Here is a 25,438-nt window from a genome sequence, read left to right as displayed (position 1 = left end):
CCAGTGGGCCATGATCAGGGATGCATGCACTGTCCTGTCACCATTTGAGGAGGCCACGAGGATGGTGAGCAGTGACAGTGCATGCATCAGTGACACTGTCCCCCTTGTCCACCTGTTGGAGCACACGCTGTGTGGAATAATGGACAGGGCACTTGAGGCAGAACAGAGGCAGGAAGAGGAGGACTTCCTTAGCTCTCAAGGCCCCCTTTATCCAGACAGTGTTCCTGCGTGCCCGTCGATCACACAGGAGGAGGAGGAGGAGGAAGATTGTGTCAGTATGGAGGTGGAGCCTGGCACTCAGCATCAGCAGCAGTCTGTAGCCTCCCTGGCGGTATTCCCGAGTGTGACTCGGGGTTAAAATTCAGTACCATTAGCGGTAACCCCGAGCCACACTCGGGATCGCATTGCAGGATCCTGGGGCGGCGTTACTTACCTTGTCCCCGGGATCCTGCGATGTCACCCGCAGTGTCCGAGGGCTCCGTCCTCCTCCGAAGCCTCTCCGTGCCAGGCTCCGTTCCCTGCGAGCGGCGCGACGCACGGGGGCGGAGCCTGGCGGCAAATTCAAAAAATAGTAAAAATCATAACACATACAGTACTGTAATCTTACAGATTACAGTACTGTATGAAATGCTTTCACATCCCTTTTGTCCCCAGTGCTTTGGCCCATGCCCTGCATGCAGTTTTATATGATATATACTGTTCTTTCTGCCTGGAAACTGGAGATTGTCCATAGCAACCAAAAAGTGTCCCTTTATGTCAAAAGTGGCTTTAGACCAGCTAGAAAACAGCGATAGTAAATTAGAACACTTGCAGAATTGAGCGATAGTGAATTGTGGGGAAATTTATTTTATTACTATTTTTTTTTTTTTTTTTTAAATTATTTATTTTTATTTATTATATTATAATTTATGTTTTTGTGTTTCAAACTTTATCATACCCGGGATATCTACTAGACTCTGGTTTGGACAGATTTAAGTGTGTTATTGTTAAGATTTACAGACCTACAATATAAAACGCCAAATTTCCATGCAAAATAATTGTACAGCTTTCAGCACCTAAAATCCGAAATAATCATACCGCCAGGGAGGTTAAGGGATCAGTCCCAAGAAACACATGGACTTGTACGTGGCTGGGAGGAGGTGGCTGCGGACCATGTCGTCCTTAGTGACCCAGAGGACTCCGGACCGAATGCCTCAGCAAACCTACGCTGCATGGCCTCCCTGATCCTGCAAAGCCTGCATAAGGATCCTCGTATTCGTGGTATCAAGGAGAAGGACCAATACTGGCTGGCAACCCTCCTTGATCCACGTTACAAGGGTAAGGTTGCGGACCTTATCTTGCCATCGCAGAGGGAGCAGAGGATGAAACATCTTCGGGAGGCCTTGCAGAAAGGTCTGTGCAACGCGTTCCCAGAGACTGGGAGGTTACAAACTCCTGTTTCTGGACAACGTGTTGCTGAGGCTTCGGTCAGTCAAAGAAGGAGCAGTGGAGAAGGTGGCCGTCTGACCGATGCGTTCAGACAATTTTTTGGTCCGCAGCCCCAAGGTATGATCGGTTCCAGCAACCATCGCCAGCGTCTGTTTTACATGGTGCAGGAATACCTAGGGGCAAGATCAGACTTGGACACCTTTCCCACCGAAAATCCTCTGGGTTACTGGGTCTTGAGGATGGATCACTGGCCAGAGCTTGCACAGTATGCAATTGAGCTACTGGCCTGTCCTGCATCCAGCGTTCTTTCGGAACGCACATTCAGTGCTGCTGGAGGCGTGGTAACCGATCACAGGGTGCGTCTGTCCACTGACTCGGTCGATCGACTGACCTTCATAAAAATGAATCAGTCTTGGATCACCACCAGCTACCAAGCACCTGATGCTGATGTAACCGAATAATTTTTTTTTAAATCTCAGATCCCTTCAAAGACTGCCTATGCTGATGCTGAGTGACTATCCCTGAGTAATTATCCTCTTCCTCCTCAATCATCACGCTGATAGCTTGTAAGAACATTTTTGGTTCTGGGCGCCACCACCAGTGCCTAAGGCACAATTTTTCAGCCCCTGTTTAACAGGGGCGTGTAATTACAATTTTTGATGTAATACTTTGCAGCAGGGCTCGTTCCTGCATTCCAGCTAGAGTGTCTGTGAGGGGTTGCAGTGTTGTGGCACCAGCACCAGTGCCTAAGGCCCATTTTTTCTGCCCCTGCGTGTAATTACAATTTTTAATGCAATACTTTGCAGCAGGGCTCGTTCCTGCGTTCCAACTAGAGTGTCTGTGAGGGGTTGCAGTGTTGTGGCACCAGCACCAGTGCCTAAGGCCCAATTTTTCAGCCCTTGTTTAACAGGGGCGTGTAATTACAATTTTTGATGCAATACTTTGCAGCAGGGCTCGTTCCTGCGTTCCAACTAGAGTGTCTGTGAGGGGTTGCAGTGTTGTGGCACCAGCACCAGTGCCTAAGGCCTAATTTTTCAGCTCCTGTTCAACAGGTGCATGTAATTACAATTCTTGATCTAATATTTCACAGCAGGGCCCTGTGAGGGCTTACAGTGTTGTGGCCACAGCAACACCTAAGGCCCAAATTTCTGCTGAGTATATAGGGCAGGACCCTACTTTCAAACAACTAACTTACAAACGACTCCTACTTGCAAACGGAAGGAGACAACAGGAAGTGAGATGAAATCTACCCCTAGGAAGGGAAATTCTCTCCTGTAAGAGTTAATATGGGAAAAACATTTCTCCTTTTCACTGATGCTTTCCAATCCATTGGGACAAAAAGTGAGGTGAAATCTTCTGAAGAGGAGGAAAGACAGCAAAACAAATGTCACAGGGGTGATAACCCTTCCCTATGTTTTCCAAAAAGGTTAAAAAAGATTTTTTGGCTGGAGCTAAACACGTTAAAAATGTACCCGTTCAAAATTACAAAGAGATTCTACTTAACAACAAACCTACAGTCCCTGTCTTGTTTGCACCGCCTGTATACTGCTGTTCAGAGTATATAGGGCCTGGTGGCCCCACACCTTTCCTTATTTTAATTTGGGTGTGGGGTTCCCCTTAATATCCATACAAGACCCAAAGGGCCTGGTAATGGACTGGGGGGTACCCATGCCGTTTGTCTCACTGATTTTCATCCATATTGCCAGGACCCGACATTACATTAAACCCGCAAGCAGTTTTAACCTCCCTGGCGGTTTTCCCGAGTGTGGCTCGGGGTTAAAATTCAGTACCATTAGCGGTAACCCCGAGCCACACTCGGGATCGCATTGCAGGATCCTGGGGCGGCGTTACTTACCTTGTCCCCGGGATCCTGCGATGTCCCCCGCAGTGTCCGAGGGCTCCGTCCTCCTCCGAAGCCTCTCCGTGCCAGGCTCCGTTCCCTGCGAGCGGCGCGACGCACGGGGGCGGAGCCTGGCGGCAAATTCAAAAAACTGTCAAAATCATAACACATACAGTACTGTAATCTTACAGATTACAGTACTGTATGAAATGATTTCACATCCCTTTTGTCCCCGGTGCTCTGGCCCATGCCCTGCATGCAGTTTTACATGATATACACTGTTCTTTCTGCCTGGAAACTGGAGATTGTCCATAGCAACCAAAAAGTGTCCCTTTACGTCAAAAGTGGCTTTAGACCAGCTAGAAAACAGCGATAGTAAATTAGAACACTTGCAGAATTGAGCGATAGTGAATTGTGGGGAAATTTATTTTATTACTATTTTTTTAAATTTTTTTTAATTATTTATTTTTATTTATTATATTATAATTTATGTTTTTGTGTTTCAAACTTTATCATATCCGGTATATCTACTAGACTCTGGTTTGGACAGATTTAAGTGTGTTATTGTTAAGGTTTACAGACCTACAATATAAAACGCCAAATTTCCATGCAAAATAATGGTACCGCTTTCAGCACCTAAAATCCGAAATAATCATACCGCCAGGGAGGTTAAATTAGATTTTTTCCTTTAAAAATGACATTTGGTGCAGGGACTGTTCTAAACACGGGAAACACGCGTCACTTTACAGGCATACTATAGACACCCCTCAGGTACGATATTTAAAGGAATATTTCACTTTTTTTTTTTTACTTTAAGCATCATTAAAATCACTGCTCCCGAAAAAACGGCCGTTTTTAAAAGTTTTTTTTGCATTGATACATGTCCCCTGGGGTAGGACCCGGGTCCCCAAACCCTTTTTAGGACAATACCATGCAAATTAGTTTTTAAAATGAGCACTTTTGATTTCGAACGTTCGAGTCCCATAGACGTCAATGGGGTTCTAACGCTCGTGCGAACTTTCGGTCCGTTCGCAGGTTCTGGTGCGAACCGAACCGGGGGGTGTTTGGCTCATCCCTAATGAACAGATATCGTACAATTATTTTTTTTTTTTCACCATGTAGATATTACATTTTATTTGTTGATGTTTTTCATAATATTATCTTTGATTAATCAGAGGATTGGAAATCCTACCAAACACCCTACATATCTGCAACAGCAATATAATAAATTACAAAATTTACTGTAGATCAAACACAGAAAAAATAGACAATATTACATTTATAAGGGCGTGGCTAACGCGACGTAGGAAGTGACGTGTGCGCTCCACCTGAGACATCCGCACAACCAGGAAGTATTCATCTCCTCCTGTGTAGCGGCGCTGACATCCTTGGGTGAAGTTGACACACTTACAATTTCTGCCTGTTCGATTGATTGCTTACTTTGGATTTTATTTGATGTACGTATATTATTGAAGGGGGGTTTTCTGTCTGTCTTTGTGGAAGGGATTTTGAGTCAATAAACAGGATTACGCTATGTGCACTTTTTCTCTGTTTTCTTTGATTCATTATGAGCCCTGAAAATCTGTGACCCTGCATATAGTGATGTTGACAACAAATTGCTGTTAAAGAGTGCTGACTCTGAATGCTTTATTGCTCCCCATTTCTGGTGAGTTTAACCCCCTAGGGGGAGAGTGTTTTTGTCACCGGGTGGATTTCGCAGTGATCGGTGGAAGGTGCATGTGGAGGACTGTTTTCATGATCACTTGTCAATTATCTAAACTACACCCTGAACTTTACATCACTACCCTATATAAGGGACTCTTTCTAAGGGACTTTTGTGTTATATGAGTTTCCTTTTTATGTGTCGTTGGCCACATGTTTCAATTGCTCAACATTAGCGCTGTCTAGTGTGATAATTTAGTCCTATTGAGGATCACTTTATAACACAGGTTTAACAATGGTATAGTTGGTTTGAGACAGCTGCTTTTATTATATTTTCTCTCTGCTTAAACAGACAAAGTGGAGTGGAATATCATTTTGTTTATGATTAATAATTTTTAGTTGCATATTGATGTCTATTTACGTTTATGCATTTTTTGAATGTTTACTAGCATTTTAAATATTCCAATTGCTTTATACGTCTGCACTTTGGGTCTGTGTGGTCACCTGGCGCTGAGCGGTGTTTCTGCAGGTTTGGTGAAACACTTATATTTTCAATATTACATTTATACATATTATATTTCTTTTCTTTTTCTTTATAAAATACAGAAGTTATTTGCAGAGTTTAATTCTAATCATCAAGTATATCTTTCTTGTCTCCTAGGTATTAAAGGCTGGGTCCCTGGATATTTATTTTGAGTAATCCTCCAACAACAACAAAAATCCTGTGTGGAATAATACTGGATTTTCTAAGACAGTATTTGGGAGCTGATCAGTTCACAAGTTGTTAAAGAGAGAAAAATGAAGATGGGCAGACAAGAAATGTGCCACTATCTTCAGCTTATAGCTCTTTTCTTTTGTCTTTCTGGAATAAGCCAAGCTGAGCTTTCAATGTCTACATCGAAGCCTTACATTCAGTCTGGGAGATCAAGAACTAAGCGGAGCTGGGTTTGGAACCAGTTCTTTGTGCTGGAGGAATATACAGGCTCAGATCCTCTGTATGTCGGTAAAGTAAGTACAGTAATTACATGTATACTCATTTATATAACCTGTTGTTATGCATATTTGCAGTAGTGTTATAGGAATTAAAGCAGTGAGCAGTAACTGCAGGACAACAACAGCAGATGGTTCATATATATCTAAAACTCAGACTTGTCACTGTTTGTCATATCAGCTTCAATAAACATGATAAACAACAGTTTAAGTCATAGCTTATGTTATGTCATTAATAATAATAACCCTTCCTATTCATTTTTCTCCTGTAGGCTCTGTGGATACAAATGTTATTACAATAAAAGGTCAAATTTGATTTGTGTTTTTCTGCATGAAAGCATGCAAAAATATGGGATCTGACAATATGTGTCAGTGAAATTATTAGTGAATTCAACATGTTCTTAGTTACTGAACCAGAACAAGCATGTAGCAAGTAAAGTCAGAAAGAAGTCAGACCTTCTGATCGGCCTCTTTGAGTCAGTTACTAAGTATTAAAGGTATTAGATTTGCATGGCAATTAGAAACCTAATATTCTCTAAAATATACATCAGCAGTGGCAGCCTACATATTACTCTCAGACACCAAATAATGCATTGAGGGAAGGTAGGGGAACATATGGCCCTATATGCCAAAGGACAATTATTTTTTGTTTCTGGGTTTTTAGGAGGTTGGGGGGATATAGATACACACTAAACTTTAGCTTTAAAGTGCTTGCTATTATAATTGAAAATGTTTACTTTTTTATCAGAATTTACAAACCACTGACTTTTTAGATGAAAGCTGTACATTTAAATGTGTATCTCTAGTTAAAAGTTTTCTTTGTGTTTTTGTCTAAGAGGGAAATCCCCTCATTTTGGACAGATTCACTTTAACTTCTTGTTGTGTTTTTAAGATGGGATGTGAAAGGAACTCTTCCTTTTGGAACTTAGCAAGCCAAACTCTACCACTAATACTATAGCATGTATACAAGGGCGTATCTACAGGGGTAGCGGGGATTGCAATTGGGACCATGCTGAAGGGAGACTGTGGACAGCTGCATATACAGTAGAAGAATGATCTCTCTATTTTCTTCTTCCACTGGATGTCTGCTTTTCCTTCTCTCCCTCCTGCCAGCACTCATCGGCTGCAGGGGGAAAATTGAGGAAAATCGCCTGTGCTGCTCCTCCTATCCAGCCCCCTGTGCTCTTCAGCTCCCCTATACTCTCTCCTGGACACCCCCCATATCTCCTGCAGCTGTGCTGGATTTCCCCCTCCCCTTTGCTGTCAGCTGCACCGGGAAAACTGTCAGGATGGAGTGTGGGTAAGGGGCCAGTAAATGTGTCATTTACTGGCCACTTCCTTGTCTGAATGAATAGAGCAAGTAATTTGTAATGATCACTGACTCTATGCATTCATAACTGAAACAGACTAAACATAGTACTATGCTTTAGTTTGTGAATGAATGAATGTACCATGAATTTGTACCAAGCTATTCCTGTCCTTTCATTCTGTGCAGTTGAGGCTGCAGAGAAGGAGATTGAGGGCTGTGCCCTCAGTCTCCTTTCTCTGTCTCAAATGTGGAACATCAGTGGTCTGTTTAGACCCCTGATATTTCACCAAAGCCCCCCAACAGGGCTCCTAATATTTTTTTTTTTAAATAATAATAATAAATAAATAATAACCAATGAAGGAACTACCAAGGTAACAAAGGTCGCACTTGTGACCAGGCCATGGCATTCCGCTACCGGGCTCGGAGGGAAGGGTCCTGGCTGGGGGTCAGGGGGGCCCTTCATGATTTCTTACTTCAGGGCTCTGAAGGTTCTAGTTATGCCACTGTGTGCATACAATCTAAAGTGATTGTCAACAAAATGATTGTCACTTCCTTGTCTGAAGGGATAGAGCCAGTGATTCGTAACAATCACTGACTCTATCCATTCATAACTGAAAAATAGTGAACTTAGTACTATGCTTCAGTTTTTGAATGTATGGGAAGGTCTGTACCAACCTATTCCCATCCATTCATTATGTGCAGCTGAGGCTGCAGAGGGGATTGAGGGATGTGTCCTCAATCTCCCTTCTCTCTCAAAGGTGAAACATCAGAGGTCTGTTTAGACCCCTGATATGTCACCAAAGCCCCCCCAACAGGGCTCCTAATTTTTTTTTTGTTAAATAATAAATAAATAATATTGTAAAAAAAAAAAAAAAAAAGGTAAAATATAACAAAAATTAAAAAAAACTGCTGACCCCAATGAAGGAACTACCAGGGTAACAAAGGTCGCACTTGCAACGGGGCCCTGGCATCCTGCCACTGGGCTTGGAGGGAAGGGTCCTGGCTGCAGGTCAGGAAGCCTTTCATAGTTTTTTCCACTGGGGGCCCTGAAGGTTCTAGTTATGCCACTGCGTGCATACAATCTAAAATGATTGTTGTCACATATACCTTTCATAAAAATATGCAGCACTTAAACCCCTCCCCCACAGAAGAACATGGTTTTATGCTTAACCTATTCAGAAATATGTCAAATGTTTTGATATACATTGATGACATGTCCACTTCAGTCATAATAAGAAATAGTGCCTATGATCTAAAAAATATAGCTTACTAAGATATGTTTCTGCACTGTTCTTTTGTGTAAATTAAACAGCCTTGATCAATTTAGTGTACTCATCTGCAAACTTTAATGCAGCATACAAATAACTTTTCCACCAGATATTGTCATTACTATTTCTAGCAGTATAAACCGATTATTATTTGGTCTAATAGTTTTATTATAGGAGTAGTGTTCTTGCAAATGGGCTCATTACATTCCTAATTAAACAAAGTGAACACTTTTAAGAATACTTTGTCTAATTTGAAGTCCATTTACAAAACTTCAACTTGGAAAAAAAATCATATTACATTTATTACTAATGGGCTAAATTATCACTCAAAGCACAAAATTAAATGAATGATGTAATTGCATTTTTTCAACTGTATGTATGAAGTTTAAAAGTGGATATGACAAATCTTCTTTAACAATAGTTATAACAAACAGAATAGGCAGTAGTGAACCTCATTGAAGTCTATTTGATCACTGCTGCATTTTTTTTTTTTTGCTCTATAAACAAAAAAAGGCTGACAATTAAAAAAAATATATATTTGTTTTTACTTTCTGCTATAAAACATATCCAATTTAAAAAAAAATCTAATTTCTTCATAAGTTTAGGCCATCATGTAATTTGCTACATGGAATTGTTTTTTCTTATAATAGTAATGGCGGCAATCAGTGACTTATAGCGAAACTGAGATAGTGCGGCAGACATTCTGACATTTACTGACACGTTGGACACTTTGTGGGAACCAGTGACACTCATACAGTGATCAGTGCTAAAAATATATACTGTCACTGTGCTAATGACATGGGCGGGGAAGGGGTTAAACATTTAGGGCGATCAAAGGGTTAAGTGTATGCCTAGCCAGTGTTTGCGATGTTCTTTTTTTCAGGGAAAGAAAACCCATCACTTCCCCCCTGTCAAGACAGAGCTCTGCCTTGCTTACATAGGCAGAGCTCCGTTAAGCCTCTGTCCTTGACGATTAGCTGGTGCCGGGGGACATCCATTGACCAGCACCCGCTGATCGGCTTCTGCGGTGACTAATCACAACAGAAGCGGTGCACCCCCCTACCCGGAAATGCAGTATATACAGTATATGTGATTCTGCACAGAACAGCCACCCTGTAGCAGTAACTCTGCTTAAGTGGTTGATGGAATTTATATGACAACATTAAAAATACAAAAATCCTTTCAGTAAAATGCTTTAGGGGATGCATTAAACCTTTATTTGATGTTTTGGAGCAGTATGGTGTACTCCTTGAAAAGTAAAATTCTTTGTTTAGAAATCTGTCATTTAGTGGCAACAGCACTACCAATGTTAAATGATAGAGCCCAGCTGACTTCTGTTTGTAAACAAACTATTGCAAGGGTATCAATCTTGCAGCCCTCCAGCTGTTGTGGGACTAGAGGTCCCTTCATGAATTTGCCTGTGGGAGTCATGCTTGTAACTGTCAACCTTGCAATGCCTCATGGGTCTTGTATTTCTACAACAGCTGGAGGGCCACCAGTTTGACACCTGTGAACTAGAGGATCTGTCATTTAGGTTCAGTTCATGTATGTCCAGCCGCGGTTTCAGCACGGTTTTTATAAGGAGTCAAATGTGGTTTTGTTCACTGGTTTAGGTGCGATTCAGATACAAATTTTTACTTGAAATTGCACCTGAGCCAGACTGAAAAACACACAGGACTCTTTTTTAAAACGGACCGCGGCCACTCCGGGCATATGTGAACTGGCTCTATTGAAAGCCATTCGGTTCACATGTTATGCGAATTGGATGCGGTTGGATCCAGCTCACATATGTGTGAACCGAGCTTTGGTGGTAGAATAGCAGCAGAAGAGCATTGTCAAGTGCAGCAGGCTCTTGTGTCCCTGAGTAAATATAGTTCTGTGGTGGGTCACAACTGAAATGAATCTACTTCACATTACATTTTTAACATTGAAGTGAGTGTTTTTCTTTATTTATTTTAACTTTTTTCACTTTTTTAGAGTAACAAGGGGTACTATGTACCCTGTACTCATTCATCTAGGAAAAGCTGAGATATCTGGCATCCCCTTATTCTAAAGGGGTTATCAGATCCTGAAAAGCCCTCCCATACCCCTGCATTCTACTTGGGTGACAGAATATGAGGATGAGACACTTGTCCCCTCAACAATGGGGAAAGCCTGTCCTGCAAAAGGGGAGCTTTGCTACTCTTCCCTGCAAGGTACCCCCTTAATGTTGCAGCAAGTGGCCTGGCATGGTGTTAGTAGGGGGAGCTGCATGCTCACTGTCCCCTTTCCCTGGACACCCAGGGCTAGATACGGGTCTTTTATGAACCTTTAGAGGGACCCCGCACTTTTTAATGGTACTAGCCCTTAAAGGAAAATCCCCAAAAAACATGCTGCTCCCCTTAAAATTCATAAAAGACTCTTATTCAGGCATGCAGCTTGGGTAGCCAGGAAACGGGGGTAGTGGACATGAATCTCCCAGTTAAAGGAAAGGCATATCCAGCCAGGGTCACTTATAAGGGGGTACCACCAGAACTACTGTACTGGGCCTGAGCAACAGAGGGCCTGGCAGCTTTATGCTTTATGCCAAGGGGGAAGCAGAAGGGCGATGGTAACATGAGAGCTGGGGGGAGGCACATCTCTGCCACTACATAGCTGACAGGAGTAGTGACAGTGGTAACACTACTGCTGTCAGCTTAGTGCTGGATGAGAGAAGGCAAATCAGAAAAGCAGAAGAGACCTGGGAGGAGGTGTGGAAGGAGGTGCGGGAGGTGCTTTCTCTCCTCTCCAGCTTATGCTGAAACTGTAGCGCTCTTGCATCGCCACTGTCACATAGGAACTTCACAGTTTGCTTACCCGCCCCCAACCTTTTCCCAGCAAAACTATGTAAAGTCCCGAGCTGACATCCAGTGGTGTATCCGAGTCATGCTCCCAACTTTCCTTCAGCAGAGGCAGCTCTCCCACCAACTGCCTGTAAAAAGGGTTAGAAATCGGCTCCCCCCTAGACTCCTCCTCAGCTCTGATATGTCAAGATGAGGAGGAGCCTAGGAAGAAGGACAAGACACTGCTGTTTGCTATGCTGTATCTGAGATCTATGTGTCTGAGGGAGGGGAGACTGCACTGGGGACACTCAGGACACAATGGGGGGGGGGATAAAGCATTAAAGATTTGTGCTGAGGATGAGAATATATGGGGGGTATATGTGCTACTGTTCTATGCACAAATTTGATAGTGAGGTTAATCTTTGCTGCAAAAATACCATCACACCCGCAGCATATGTTGTCCCCTCTCTGATGCCTTTGCATCATATGGAGGAGCGTTTGGGGGGGCAATAAAAATGCATGACAGAGATGTGTGTTGGGGGGGCCCAGTCAGAATCCTGTACTGGGCCCCATGATTTCTAACAGCGAGCCTGCATCCAGCTCATGGGCAGCACTGTGAGGACCACAGATACAAATAATGCACATAAAGATACCTTCACCAAAAAAATTGAGCTTGAATTTTGTAGAGATGGTCTTGTCTTCACATGAACTGTTAAAAAAGTATTCCAAGGAGCACTATTCATATCTAAACTTCCTGCTTTTAAAAAATCCAATTGCAATATCAGTGTGGAAAAAAACCCTTTTTCTGTAAAAAGCACTTTTTTGGGGGGGTCTGTGTGGCTCCACAGAGTTGTCAAGATACAAAAAAGTTATCCTTCTTTCTCTAAACATCACTTCAGGTATTTCTAATGCCGCGTACACACGGTCAGACTTTGCCTGGTGGACTTTTCGACATACTTTACGACGGACTTTCTGAATGAACGGACTTGCCTACACACAATCCACCAAAGTCTATCGAATTCGTACGTGATGACGTATGACCGGACTAAAACAAGGAAGTTCATAGCCAGTAGCCAATAGCTGCCCTAGCGTGGCTTTTTGTCCGTCGAACTAGCATACAGACGAGCGGACTTTTCGACCGGACTCGATTTCGACGGATTAATTTAAAACATGTTTCAAATCTAAGTCTGTCCAACTTTTGAGAAAACAAAGTCCGCTGGAGCCCACACACGATCGAATTGTCTGACGAAATCCAGTCCGCCGGGCAAAGTTTGCCGCAAAGTCCGCTTGTGTGTATGCGGCATTAGTCACACTAAAACAGATGAAACCCAATGTCTTTCGTTTACCTATAAATATCATTGAGTTTGTGCTTCTCCCATTCAGATGCTGTTAGTGCATTTTAGCAAGTACTGTATATGATTTGCAGCCCTAGTAGGAGGAATCTCTTACTAGAGATGCCAAAGTTGCTGGAGTTTAGAGTTTTCCAGAAAAAAATCATGATGCATTTTTCCTATTGAAGGATGTGCTTGGGAAACTCATTTGCCTTTGGCAGACCTTGGCTGTTCTCAACAAGTGCAAAACATCTTTTATACAATATACAGTATGTGTGCGTGATCATGCAAATGTATTTTACACTATTCACTACTGAACTTCCTTTCCGAGCAATAGATCAATTAAAAAATTGATGAAGTGTCACCCTATGTTAGAAACTGACCTAAAAGTATCAAAGTGCAGTATCTATGGATAAAGTGTGTGATGGTTTTGAAGTGTTTATACTAGAGTATGTTTCAGGCTCCTTCATATTAAAATTAAACAGACAATCTCTATCAGGGTGATTGCTGCCACTTTAAATGTCAGAATATTTACACATATTGCAGGAAAATTGTATGGGATCAATTGCAGAAACCCAACTAAAACTGATTATCTGCTGGATCTGTTATTCTCAAACAAGGAAGTCAATTGAAAATGTCTATATCACGGAAAATCTGGGCAACCATAATCATAATATGCTTTATTGGCATGTTATCTATAAAAAAATAATACTGCTGGGAAAAGAAAAACACTTACTTTTAAGACAGGAAATTTCCTGTGCTTAGGGACAAGGTGTCCTTGTAGGTTATGGACTTAACACTACCATGCATTGCAGTATCTACCATGTACAGCTAGCAGCTAATTTCTTAAACTTAAACAAGCATGGGTTTGACAGAAAGTGATAATGCTGTCCTTATATATAGATATGGCCTTACTTTTAATATGCAGTTTTATTTTCCACACAAGTTCTCCAAAAAGTTATTGTGAAATAAAATTGAGATTAGAATGGCAAATACATTAATAGACGGTATATAGGATCTCAGCTGCAAGGGGAAGCTAAATTAACTGAGTTGATTCATTGACAAAAGTAAAACAAAGGAGGATATAAGCACAGTACACACAGTACAATCACATTTTTTAAAGCACTGCTATGTACTATTCAGGGGTTATAAAATGAAATGAGGGGATTTTGGGAAAGTCTTGCTGAAGTTGAACTCACATTTTAACCACAATATTTTTTTACTTTCTGTTATAAAACATATCTAAAAAAAGAGAAAATAGAAATTCTTCATAAATTGTGTCCGAAATGTATTCAACCCCGATAAGTGTATATTGGTTGGTTTGTATGAAAAAATTAGCGCCTACATACTATGATATATATATATATATATATATATATATATATATATATATATATATATATATATATATATATATATATATATATTTTTTTTTAAATGCATACTACTTATAATGGGACTGTGATAGTGAACTGGAAAATCTGACACTACCTGGCATGGGGGGGGGGGGGGGGATGACTGACTGATATTGACATCACCAGTGACACTAATACAGTGATCAGTGCTAAAAGAAATGCACTGTTGATGAATTATTGACACTGGTTTCTCAATGAAAAACACAGAGATCGTTCCCTGTGTACAGAGCTCTGGGTTGAATGTGGGCTGTGAATGCACAAAGCCAATCAGCACGTCCTGGCCATGAATCATTGTCTGGGACTTGCTGACAGGCTCCTGCTGTGTATAATCACAGTGGGAGATGGCCCAGGGGGAAGGCGTGAGTGCACCCTAAACTCGTAAGAAGGCAGCGTTGTACAGGTATGTTGCTTTGCCTATTGGTCCCAAGTCTGCTCAGGAGTCCCTGGTTCAGTGGACCTCCCGAAGGTACTTGGACATCACTGTTCACTATTCTTTTTATTTTGACTGTTTCACAGCTTTAGGGTAATGGACCCCAGGGTCTGAAAAGACTTTGTTCTTTTTGTCAGCGGGAGGACTTTTCCCCTGACCCCTCAGGACTGTTCACCGCCATTTTATGGCTTAGTTGGCTTGTTCAATGACTTTCCATTATATTCCTTTTTATCCTTATTTTTTATGATTTTTGATTGTCTCCACATATGTATTGCATTTATAACTGATATACCAGATAAATCCGCTAGATGGAACTGTTCGCCTTTCTATTTCTCATACACACATTGTGCTAGCTCTCAGGGGTATGATAGGTTATTCTGGGGACGCCCCTCTCGACTTGGACTCTCTCCTGACATCCAGCGATCCAAACTTAATTTGCTATGGGTCTTAATTTCCCATAAATTAAGGGATTTAACTCTCCCCACAAATGGAGAAAAGCATTCAGAACATACAAATCTCTAGGCGCAGACATTCCCCTGCTACAGGAGATGCATTTCTCCATCCATAACCACCCATCTTTGTTAAACAAATCCTATAAACAGTTTTACTTCACTGACTATGAGTCCAAGTCTAGAGGAGTGGCTATCCTGATTAAAAACTCATGTCATGTTTACTGTTCAACAAACTTACAAGGACCCAGACAGTTGTTTTTTGATAGTTAAGGGCTCAATTTGAGACAAATTGATCACTCTGGCCTCAGTGAATGCCCCTAATGTGTCCCAGGCTTCATTTTTTAAAGACTTTTTGCAGGTGCTCGATAAATTCCTCTCCCCCCATCTCCTGATAGGTGGCATTTTTAACCTAGTGGCCCATTCTAAAATGGACATAAATCACACAGAATCCTTCTCCAGTGCTTACTCTAAGTCCCTTCATTACTCCCTCAAGTCTTACCAGCTAATAGATACTTGGAGGGTGCACAATGTGGCTCTCGAGGATACACCTCCTACTCCCACCTGCATTACAGTTTTTCTCGCCTGGACTACATTTTTTGCTCTCCTATCATAACTGCAAATTCTACTGCAGCAAATATTCATGTATGTCCGTGGTCGGATCACCATATGGTATCCTGTGACCTCACATGTATAGGCCTCCCCAATACCACCAGGGCATGGCGCCTTAATGACTCCTTACTTACAGACCCTACCATATTAAACCAACTGAGTGCCTCACTGAATATTTTAGAAATAATGACACTGAGAAAATTTCCCCTACATCTCTCTTGGCAGCCCATAAAGCTGTGATGAGGGACCACTTTATAGAAATCGCAACCACTAGAAAATGCCAAAAACTCCATGAAATTTGCACGCTCACCTTAGACCTTGAAAGACTATACCACTGACATGGCCAAACCCCATCTCAAGATTTACTACTTCAAATTAATGAAAAGAGGAGAGCCCTAGACACCCTACTCTCGGAACACACTGAAAAATCCCTTTGCTGGGCTAAAGCCCGCTTCCTCCTCCATAGCAATTCGGCCTCAACCATGTTAGCAAGGAAATTGAAACAAACCACCCAGCCAACACACTCCTATAAAGTTTGCAATAGGGAAGGTAACCTCTCAATCCACCCTAACAATGTCCTTAACATTTTCTCCTCTTACTACTAAAAACTACTGTCAGACCCCAAGCTCCCTCCCTGCCCCTCCTCCCACTTGCTGGATGCCCTTTCATTCCCCCAGCTCACAGAGTTACAACTACAGACCCTTAATGCCCCCTGTACAGAGGAAGAAATTATCTCCATCGTCTCCTCTTTGGTACCCTCCAAGAGCCCAGGCCCTGATGGGTTCTCTGCCTCATATTACAAAAATTTGTCAGAATCCTGATCCCCAAAATGACTTTTTAACCTAATTTTGAAAGACAAACACTTCCCTGGGGAATTACTTCTGGCAAATATCTCCCTAAACCCAAAACCAGGAAAGGACCACACCCTCCCCCAAAACTTCCGCCCCATCTCAGTCATTAACAATGACCTAAAGATTTTTGGACATCTGTTAGCAGACTGCTTGGCTTCAGTTATTACAACACTTTTCTCCCCTAAACAAACAGGCTTCATACCGTCTAGACAGATACGCTTAGCAGCTAATATTATCCAAGACGCTGACATTATCTCCAATAAGGTATTACTCCTTAGTCTAGACATTAATAAGGCCTTCGACAGCGTCCTCTGGCCCTACCTGGACACCATTCTGTCTAAATTTGGGTTCATCGCCAAATTGATCGAAGGATTTAAAGCCCTTTACCATCATCCCCAAACTTGCATTAAACTCCCAGGGTGCAACTCTACTTTGCATTAGGTCACTGAACCAGACAGGGGTGCCCACTTTTGTTTGCCCTGGCAATAAAACCTCAAGCCCGCTCACTCTCCACTGACCCTAATATTAAAGGTTATATTAAAAGCAACCAAGAATTTAAAATAAGCTTATATGCAGAAGATGTCCTCCTATTCTTACCTGACCCCCTAATCTCCCTTCCCAACCTTCTAACTTCCCTAGACTCCATTTACCACCTCTCTGGCCTAGGAGTAAACCCATCAAAATGTACAGCCTTACCCATCAACATCCCTCACCCTTTACTATCTACCCTTAAAGATAAATTTAAATTCTCCTGGAGCTCTGGTATGCTACAATACTTAGGGATCAGACTTGCCCCCTCACTTAAATTGATGTCACTCATAATTACACTCAAGCGTTTTCCAATATTAAACACCTCCTCAACCAATGGTCCTCCTACCGAATTTCTTTCTTAGGCCGAATCCAAGCAGTAAAGATGTCAATCCTCCCCAAACTATTATTCTTCTTTAGATCATTACCTTTTTATGTACCCCGTTCCACAATAATGACTATTCAGACAGAGCTGCTCAAATTTATATGGCAAAACAAAAAGCCTCAAATGAGCCATTTGCTGATGTATAGAGCCCAATCTAGAGGTGGCTTGAGATGCCCGGATCTATGGAAATATTTCCTGCCAGATGGCACAATGGCACACCTCCCTTGCATCAATATTGTGGCTACAATTCGAGAAGATTTCAATTGCCCCTTACTATCTCCCAGGTCTCCTCTGGTTGCGCTCTGTTTCCCCAAGAGACATTGCTCCGCTTAACGGTGTTGTGGGTCAGTCCCTTTATCTCTGGTCTCTCTACAAAGAGAAGTTTAAATTGCTCTCTAATCCACCAAGCCTGGCCTCTTTCCTAGGAGAACCCCAGTTTCCTCTGGCCTTCGACATGGGCCTATTATTCCACAGATGGATCTCACAGAGGCTTGTAACCTTAGAATCCCTGTTGCAAGGCAGGTCCTTCTGCTCATTTGAACACCTACAGCAGAATTTTGCCCTCCATATATCCGAATTCTATAAATATTTGCAAATACGACACTTTTTTCTAACTCTCTAATGCAAAGGGTGGCACTGGCTAAATCACCATTTGAGAACCTTTGTAGGGAAGCCTCCAGAGATAGGGGAACTATTTCAACCTTATACCAATACCTTAATGACCACAATACTACAATCAAATCTACAGCTATGTTAGGCTGAGAGACAGAGACAACCCAGGAGTTTTCAGCGGAGGACTGGCAGGATATGGTCTCTAACATGCATAAATGCACACGCTCAGTCTCCATCAAAGAGACGTTTGTTAAATGACATAACCAGTGGTGCTATATCCCTGACAGGTTGCACAGAATTTACCCACTGGTCCCTGCCACTTGCTTTAGAGGATGTCAAGACAGGGGTACTGTTCTGTACATATTCTGGAGCTGCACTGTTTTGAAACCCTTATGGCATAAAACCTCCTCACTGATACTCGAGTTAACTGGAGTACTGGTGACCCTGATGTTTCAAATGTGCACTCTTTTTGCTGAGCTCCCAGGGGTCTCTCCTCCTCAACAGAAGCTATGGAGAGAGTGCATCACACTCTCTAGACACTATGCACATCTTCGACCGTAAATGGGGTATTTGGTCAACTCACCAAATATATACCGGGCTTGGAGACCTCCTAGTCCTTAATCCCAATGACCAGATAGGTTGAGGCCTCCCATGGTAACATACCCAGTACTGATGAGGATTCTGCTTGTTAACTTCTTGGCCTATAAATAATCAGCTACTATTTCCTTGTCACACCTCGCAGATGCAATCTGGTCTATGCACATTATTACTCTTGCATTTCTCTTTACATATATTTTCTTTTCCAGTTTTCTTTGTGTACCATTTTATCTTTTATCTATCATTTTATCGTACCATTTTATCTATCCTTGAAAGTAATGGTTACCTCTTGGTGCCTGTACAACTTGTATTTACCTGATATACCTCGATAAAATGTTTGTAAACATAATAAGCATTGTTAAAACAGCATGGCCTAATTACTACTTCTGGTCTTAGTGTACCATCACATTCTTTTTGTAGATAATGCATTAATATACACAAGTTAGAGATTATGACACACATCATGCTGTTCACAAAATGTATATATTTTAGCAGTAACAGGTGCTCAGAGCTAGTGCTTGTGCATTCAAATGATACTTTTATGCTAAAATACTAATTTTCAAATTTGCTGGGTTGAGTGTGGCAGTTTTTCTATAACCGGAAATCAATCATTTGCCATTTAAAAATAAGAAATGCTTAAAACGTATCAAGGCTATTATAATTGTTGTGCTTAATGAGACCTGGTTTTACCACTGTACAATATAAAACAAAATGCATGGATGAATCCTATTGAATAGGTTTTTAAAATGATCCAAGGCATTTGATATTGAATAAGTACCCATAGGAGTTAAACTGAAAGGATGAATCTGAAAAGACTTAAAGTATACCTGAGACCTGGTTTTACCACTGAAAAATGAAAAACAAAATGAATGGATGAATCCCATTGAATAGATTTTTTTTTTAAACGATCTGATTATGATGTTGAATAAGTACCCATAGGAGTTAAAGTGAAAGTTTAGACTTAAAGTATACCTAACTCCAAAACTTGAATTTAGAATAAATTAGTAAATTGGTAGTGTCCCATTTAAGAGACTGGCCTTCACTTGCTATCTTGTAAACACAAAAGGAAGTGTGGCAACATTTCAAAGTGAGATGAGTCCCATTTTAGACAGTTGTCACAGGAACAAATGTACATATTTTAAAATTTCTACTCTTATTACATTTTCTTGGCAACTCAAAATGTTGGATTTTCCCTCACCCTCGGTCCTGGTAACAGCAATCAACCAGGCTAATGTAGAGGAGCAAATCTCTCTAAAAGGGACAAAGCGTTAAAAACATGACAGAGGTTCTAACCATTCCCTTTTGTATCTAAAACAAAAAGCAAAATTTTGCCACTAGATATACTTTAATAAATACGCCTGTTAGTAATATGGCCTTCCTCAAATGTATATGTTTGTTATAAAAGGTCAAGCAAGATTTTTTTCTTATATATGCAAAATTAAAGAGAGGTATAAGAGAGGTTTTTCTTTTTCTCGATCAACTAGAGTTTCTAAGGTTGCAAGGATTTTTTCCTTTTTAGTTCTTTTAGGTTGAACTCAGTGACACATGACAGACACATGGCCTATAGACAGTAACTCTAATGATTTTGCTAAATCCCTTTTTTAAAAGGCTTACTGGTCCTTTAATCAATCAAAATAATTTCTTTCCATTACCTACACTTCCTTTTAGAGAAAATTGCCTTTCTATGCTGATTGTAAGGAGATGTGAACATCCATCACTGTGGGTGTCTACTTGTCATTACACAGACCTAGCTTTGAAAAGTTCATTAAGCAAATTAGGGGATGTTGCTACCAATATGTTGTTACAGTCAATTAGTTATCATGCCAATAGTGGATTTCAGTTAGCACTTAAAATACAAAATTGTCAATATAAACCATTATCCATATTATAAAAGACTACCCAGGGTATTGAAAGTAATCAATTCAGACCACTGGCTATAGTTTTTATGTGCATCATTCTTGCGAGCATGTTGAAATGCTATTCTATAAACTTCTGTGTCAACCTCAGTTTTTGTTGCAGTTCTATCTCCATGTTGATTTAGTAAAAGCAGCTGCATTTTCTCCTATTAATGTTGGTGCCAATTCTTATAAGTGCAAAAAAGAACAGCTGTTGTATTCTATACAAGCAAGAGAATAAGAATTATACAAAGTGATCATGATCAAAGGACAAAGGAGTAGAAATCCAAAGCCCTGAATGGTGGCATAGCTACCAGGTGTAAGTGTATTGTCACAAATATTTGACTGGGTCCCCCATGATAAAGACCCTTCCAACTCTTCTGCATTTCCCCTGTACCGAAGGCCTTGTTTGCAGGGCACCTCCACCGCTTCAAGGCCAGATAGGGCATGGAACATGGAACAGATGTTACGTGACATGTATTTGGGGAATCTACAGAGGGCGGTATCACCTCCTGAAATATATCTTCTGAATTTGGTCATGTAATCTGATCTCACATGAATAGACACAGGGGATTGTAGGGGAGCTGTCATTGTTCAAGCTCTGTGGCTTATTTGTGCACCTCTACAGTGAAGGATGCAGCACATCCAGAGCACTAAATAGCCGCTTTTGTACAGCTTTATAAGCAGGAGCCATTTTACACTTAAAAATTTTTCTACACTGGTTTCTACATCCTTTAAAATAGACCTAACTCAGCAGCATCCACCTAAACTGAAATAGAAGTTCCATGTAAAATGACTGTTTGGAGTTTGGCCATTTATAACTGTGGTTTGAAGCATGTCGATTTAACAAATTCCAATTTTTGTGGAAACATACAAAGATATTTCAGCATTTTTAAGCATAACAAAGCAGGGTATGTCAAATAGTTAAGTAATTTTTTTTTACAAAACTACAATCTACTGATTAAATCCACTATTTTCTCTTGCCACTGGAATCTCTGCTTTCTATGTTTGGAAAAACATGAGGTCTCGGTTTCTAACTCCATTTTAGGAGCATCTGTTAAATACTTCCCTAGAGGAAGCTATACTACAATAATTCATAAAAATGTAATAAATCATGAATGCAGATAACTTATTTTATGAATACGTAACCCAATGATCCTTCAACACTCAACTGCACATAGTTTAACCACTTGAGCTCCAAAAGGTTTTACCCCCTTCATGACCAGGCCTTTTTTTTGCTATTTGGCACTGGGCTAATTTAAATGGTAATTGCGTGGACATGCCATGCTGTACCCAAATTAAATTTATATAATTTTTTTCAGACAAATAGAGCTTTCTTTTGGTGGTATTTGATCACCACAGAGTTTTTAATTTTTTGCAATAAAAATTAAAATGTCTGAACATTTGTTTGTACTATTTTCTACTTTCTGCTATAAAACATATCCAATAAAAAATAAAACAAAATCACATTTCTTCAGAAATTTAGGCCAAAATGTATCCTGATACATGTCTTTGGTAAAAAAAAAAATCCCAATAAGTGTATATTGATTGGTTTGCATGAAAGTTATAGAATCTACAAACTATGGCATAGAAGCTGGAATTTTTTTTTTTATACTATTAATGCTGATGATCGGAGACTTATAGTGGGACTGTGATAGTGTGGCAGATAATCTGACACTAACTGACACTGGGGGGAATTGGCTAACTAACACTGACATCACCAGTGATACTAATACAGTGATCAGTGCTAATAATATACACAGTCATTGTACTAATAACACTGGCTGGCGAGGGATTAACATCTAAAGCCGCGTACACACGAGCGGAATGTCCAACATAAAAAGTCCGACGGAAGCTTTTTATCATCTATTCTGATCGTGTGTGTGCCTCATCAGACTTTTTTTTTTGAAAATTCTGACAGACCTAGAAATATAACATGTTCTAAATATTTCTGATGGAACCAATTCCTATCGGGAAACCCGATCGTCTGTATGCTGTTCCGACGGACCAAAAACAACGCTTGCTCTGAAGCAAGAACGAGATGGAAGCTATTGGCTACTGGCTATTGAACTTCCTTTTTCTAGTCCCGTCATACGTGTTGTACGTCACCGAGTTCTGAACGGTCGGACTTTGGTTTGACCGTGTGTAGGCAAGACAGCTTGAATGTAATTCCGTCGGAGTTCCATCAGGGAAACCTTCGGAGTTTATTCCGACAGCAAAACATGTGTACGCAGCATAAGGCAATCAAAGGGGTTAACTGTGTGGCTAACAATGTTTACTATGTGTAATGTGTGCTGATTTTACCAAGTAATGTGATGCTTTTTACTCCTTGCTTTGCAGGGAGAACAAAAGGCACTTCACTGTTGTCTATAAAGAGCCTTCTGTTGTTTACCAACACAGGGCTCTCTTCTGTCATTTTATCAGCCAATCAGCAGGTCCCGGACATAAATTATTGGCCAGGACCTACTGCTCAGCTTGTGCTGCAGCTAATGGCAGCGAGTGCACCTGTTACTGTATAGAAAATAGTTAATTTGGGCCATTTTGGCCCAAGAGAACTATTTAAAGTAATGCCATAGTTATAATGGTGTATGAAAGGGGTGTGTGGAAAAGGCTAAGCCAGCTCAATACCAAGAGGCCATCAACCCGATAGATATGATTAGGGGTAAGAGAATAAAGATAATGGATGTTTAGCGACAGCCCCTTGGTATGTCAAATACTATCAAATACAAACTATATTTAAAAACCTCATATCTTTATTACAAAGTATTAAAAAAGCATATTACACCAGGTGGAAGATACAATCTCACCGTAAATAAAACCAAGGAATTATCAGCAGTCAGAAGGGTTCAGGAACTTCCTATGCATTTCGTGGACACAGCAGCTTCTTCAGGTTCTCAACATTTCGTCAACTGACTCAATGCCTAGTTTTAACAATCAAAAAGATATAATAAGTACAAACACAGTGAATATATACAGATTTATTAATAAATTCCATCCACCCCTACCCCATAGAGCAAGGGGAAGGGAAAAAAGAAAAAAATGTAAATATAAAAAAATTATACTTCATGGGTGCGTTGTATCTACTTGGGTTATGGGGAGACATAAAGCTTGGAACCCAGGCCAAGGACAACAGCCCGTGGAAAATGCAGCAAGCCAAGAGAGACTGGGGAATGCATATAATATACTGTAAACAAAGCATGTCCATAATCTAATCATCAACTAAAAAAAGAAACATAGATATGTAAGACTATACAGTGGCTAAATGGACAAGGTATTTTCCACAGATTATTTAAAGTAACAGTAAACCTGGAGATCAGCTTTAAAGCAGTAGTAAACCACTGGATGTTTCTTTTTTGTACCCTTCAAAGTAATGTCATAATGAGCTAGTTTGCAGCATACTAGCACATTATGTTAAACCTATCTTAAAATGAGAAGTCAGAGCTGCAGGTGCTTCCATCTTCACCAGTCTTCCTTCCAGGTTCATGGACTCTGGCTGTGTGACTGGCCTGCGCTGCGATGACGTCACTCCTATGCATATGCGCAGGAGCCGCAGTTCACTGCACAGGGCTCTAAAGGAACAGCCCGGATGGCCTTTCCTTTAGAGCTCATGCACCAGTGATGTCACTGGCTGCATGTACACTCCTCCTGTTGCATGTTTAGAAGATATTTACACTACCTATAGGTAAGCCTTATTATAGGCTTACTAATAGGTAAAAATTCAGAGATGGGAGTTTACTCCCACTTTAAGGCAAATCCCAGGATAGGTAATTTTGTGAAGCATGAACCTGAGATTGTGTACAGAAAGATCCATTAAAAAGAGATGGCACCATCAGATGTGGAGCATGTAACTACTCTCAATATATCAATAAATGGATCATTTTTTAAACCTAAACATTATATATACTGTAGAATCATAGGTGTGATTGATCTTCTATCTGGTAAATGTTGATCATTACGTTGGTAAGACAAAATGCCAGTTTTGGCAAAGAATCTATATATATATACAGTATATTCTATCAATAATAGTGATTTATCTGCTCCAACAGCTATATTCATGGCCTGAAGGAGCCACTATGATCAACCTTATGTATCATTTACAGCTTGGACTATATCTACCCAGGTGCCTGGGTTGGTGATTTTATCATAAGTGAGTATTATAGTGTGAGATGCAGTAGATCTCAACAAATTGCAGGCCACTGACCCACTTGGTTTATTTAAGTTTATTTGTTTTAAATATTTTTGTAAGCATATTGTGTGCACTAAATTATATATCAATGGTTTCCTTTTGTTAATAAAATGCTATGAACAAACAGTAGGTTTGGATGCTTTGAAATGCTATAAATGTTAACAATTTAAAATATTGAGTTAAGATATTTATGTCAGGGTATGTATTAAAGAAATGTTCTTGATATGTGGCTGTGTGATGCCCATGCTTATAGACAAATAGTGGCTGCAGCCAAGACCCAGTGGGTTCCATTAATCTGGGCTGCCAAACGCCAACTCCAATAACTCCCACCACTGATAGTTGTAATCAGGTTAAATGAGAGGGATAGTAGGTAATGTAATGATGTCACCATGTCATGTTGCAGTATGACATCATATGCAACGTCATGCACCGTCATAATAAGGTGGGCTTACAGGGCCCATATGAGGGAATGCAGCTGTGCACATCAGGGGTTTAAAAAGATCGGGTGCCCCCACTGCAGCCTCTGCATTTTCTACTGGAGCTGTGTGGTCACAGATACATATCCACTTAGTTTAGCATTCATAGCTGCATGTGCAGGTATGTACAGATATGGAGGAGATAAAATGAGGCACCCTGTGGGTCATTTATTTTGGAGGCACCACAGGGAAGGATAATTCTTCTAAATCTAAGTGGATTTATATATATATATATATATATATGTATATATATATCATACTCGGAAGGAGTAGCAGAATGTGTTTTGGGGTGTAATTTTACGTATGCCTATGCAATGGTCATTTTGCATGTGTTTGCACTGTCCTGTCACTTCAGGGCTTCCAAAAATGTGAT

At 40.7% G+C, this 25,438-nt stretch overlaps 1 protein-coding gene across 2 annotated transcripts in view; it reads left to right on the top strand.

The window, feature by feature from the left end:
* The window catches only part of CDH7 (cadherin 7), a 430,878-nt gene that overhangs the window by 55,909 nt on the left and 349,531 nt on the right, over positions 1–25,438 (top strand). For both annotated transcript variants that reach the window (XM_073631278.1, XM_073631279.1), the window contains exon 2: positions 5,592–5,938. In XM_073631278.1, coding sequence (XP_073487379.1) covers positions 5,729–5,938 — 210 coding nt within the window. In that variant the 5' untranslated portion in view covers positions 5,592–5,728. The remainder of the gene's footprint in view (positions 1–5,591; positions 5,939–25,438) is intronic.

The sequence above is a fragment of the Aquarana catesbeiana genome, linkage group LG05 (assembly GCF_042186555.1).
Source record: "Aquarana catesbeiana isolate 2022-GZ linkage group LG05, ASM4218655v1, whole genome shotgun sequence".
NCBI classification, from domain to species: domain Eukaryota; kingdom Metazoa; phylum Chordata; class Amphibia; order Anura; family Ranidae; genus Aquarana; species Aquarana catesbeiana.
This window is presented reverse-complemented; position numbering and strand designations above follow the sequence as displayed.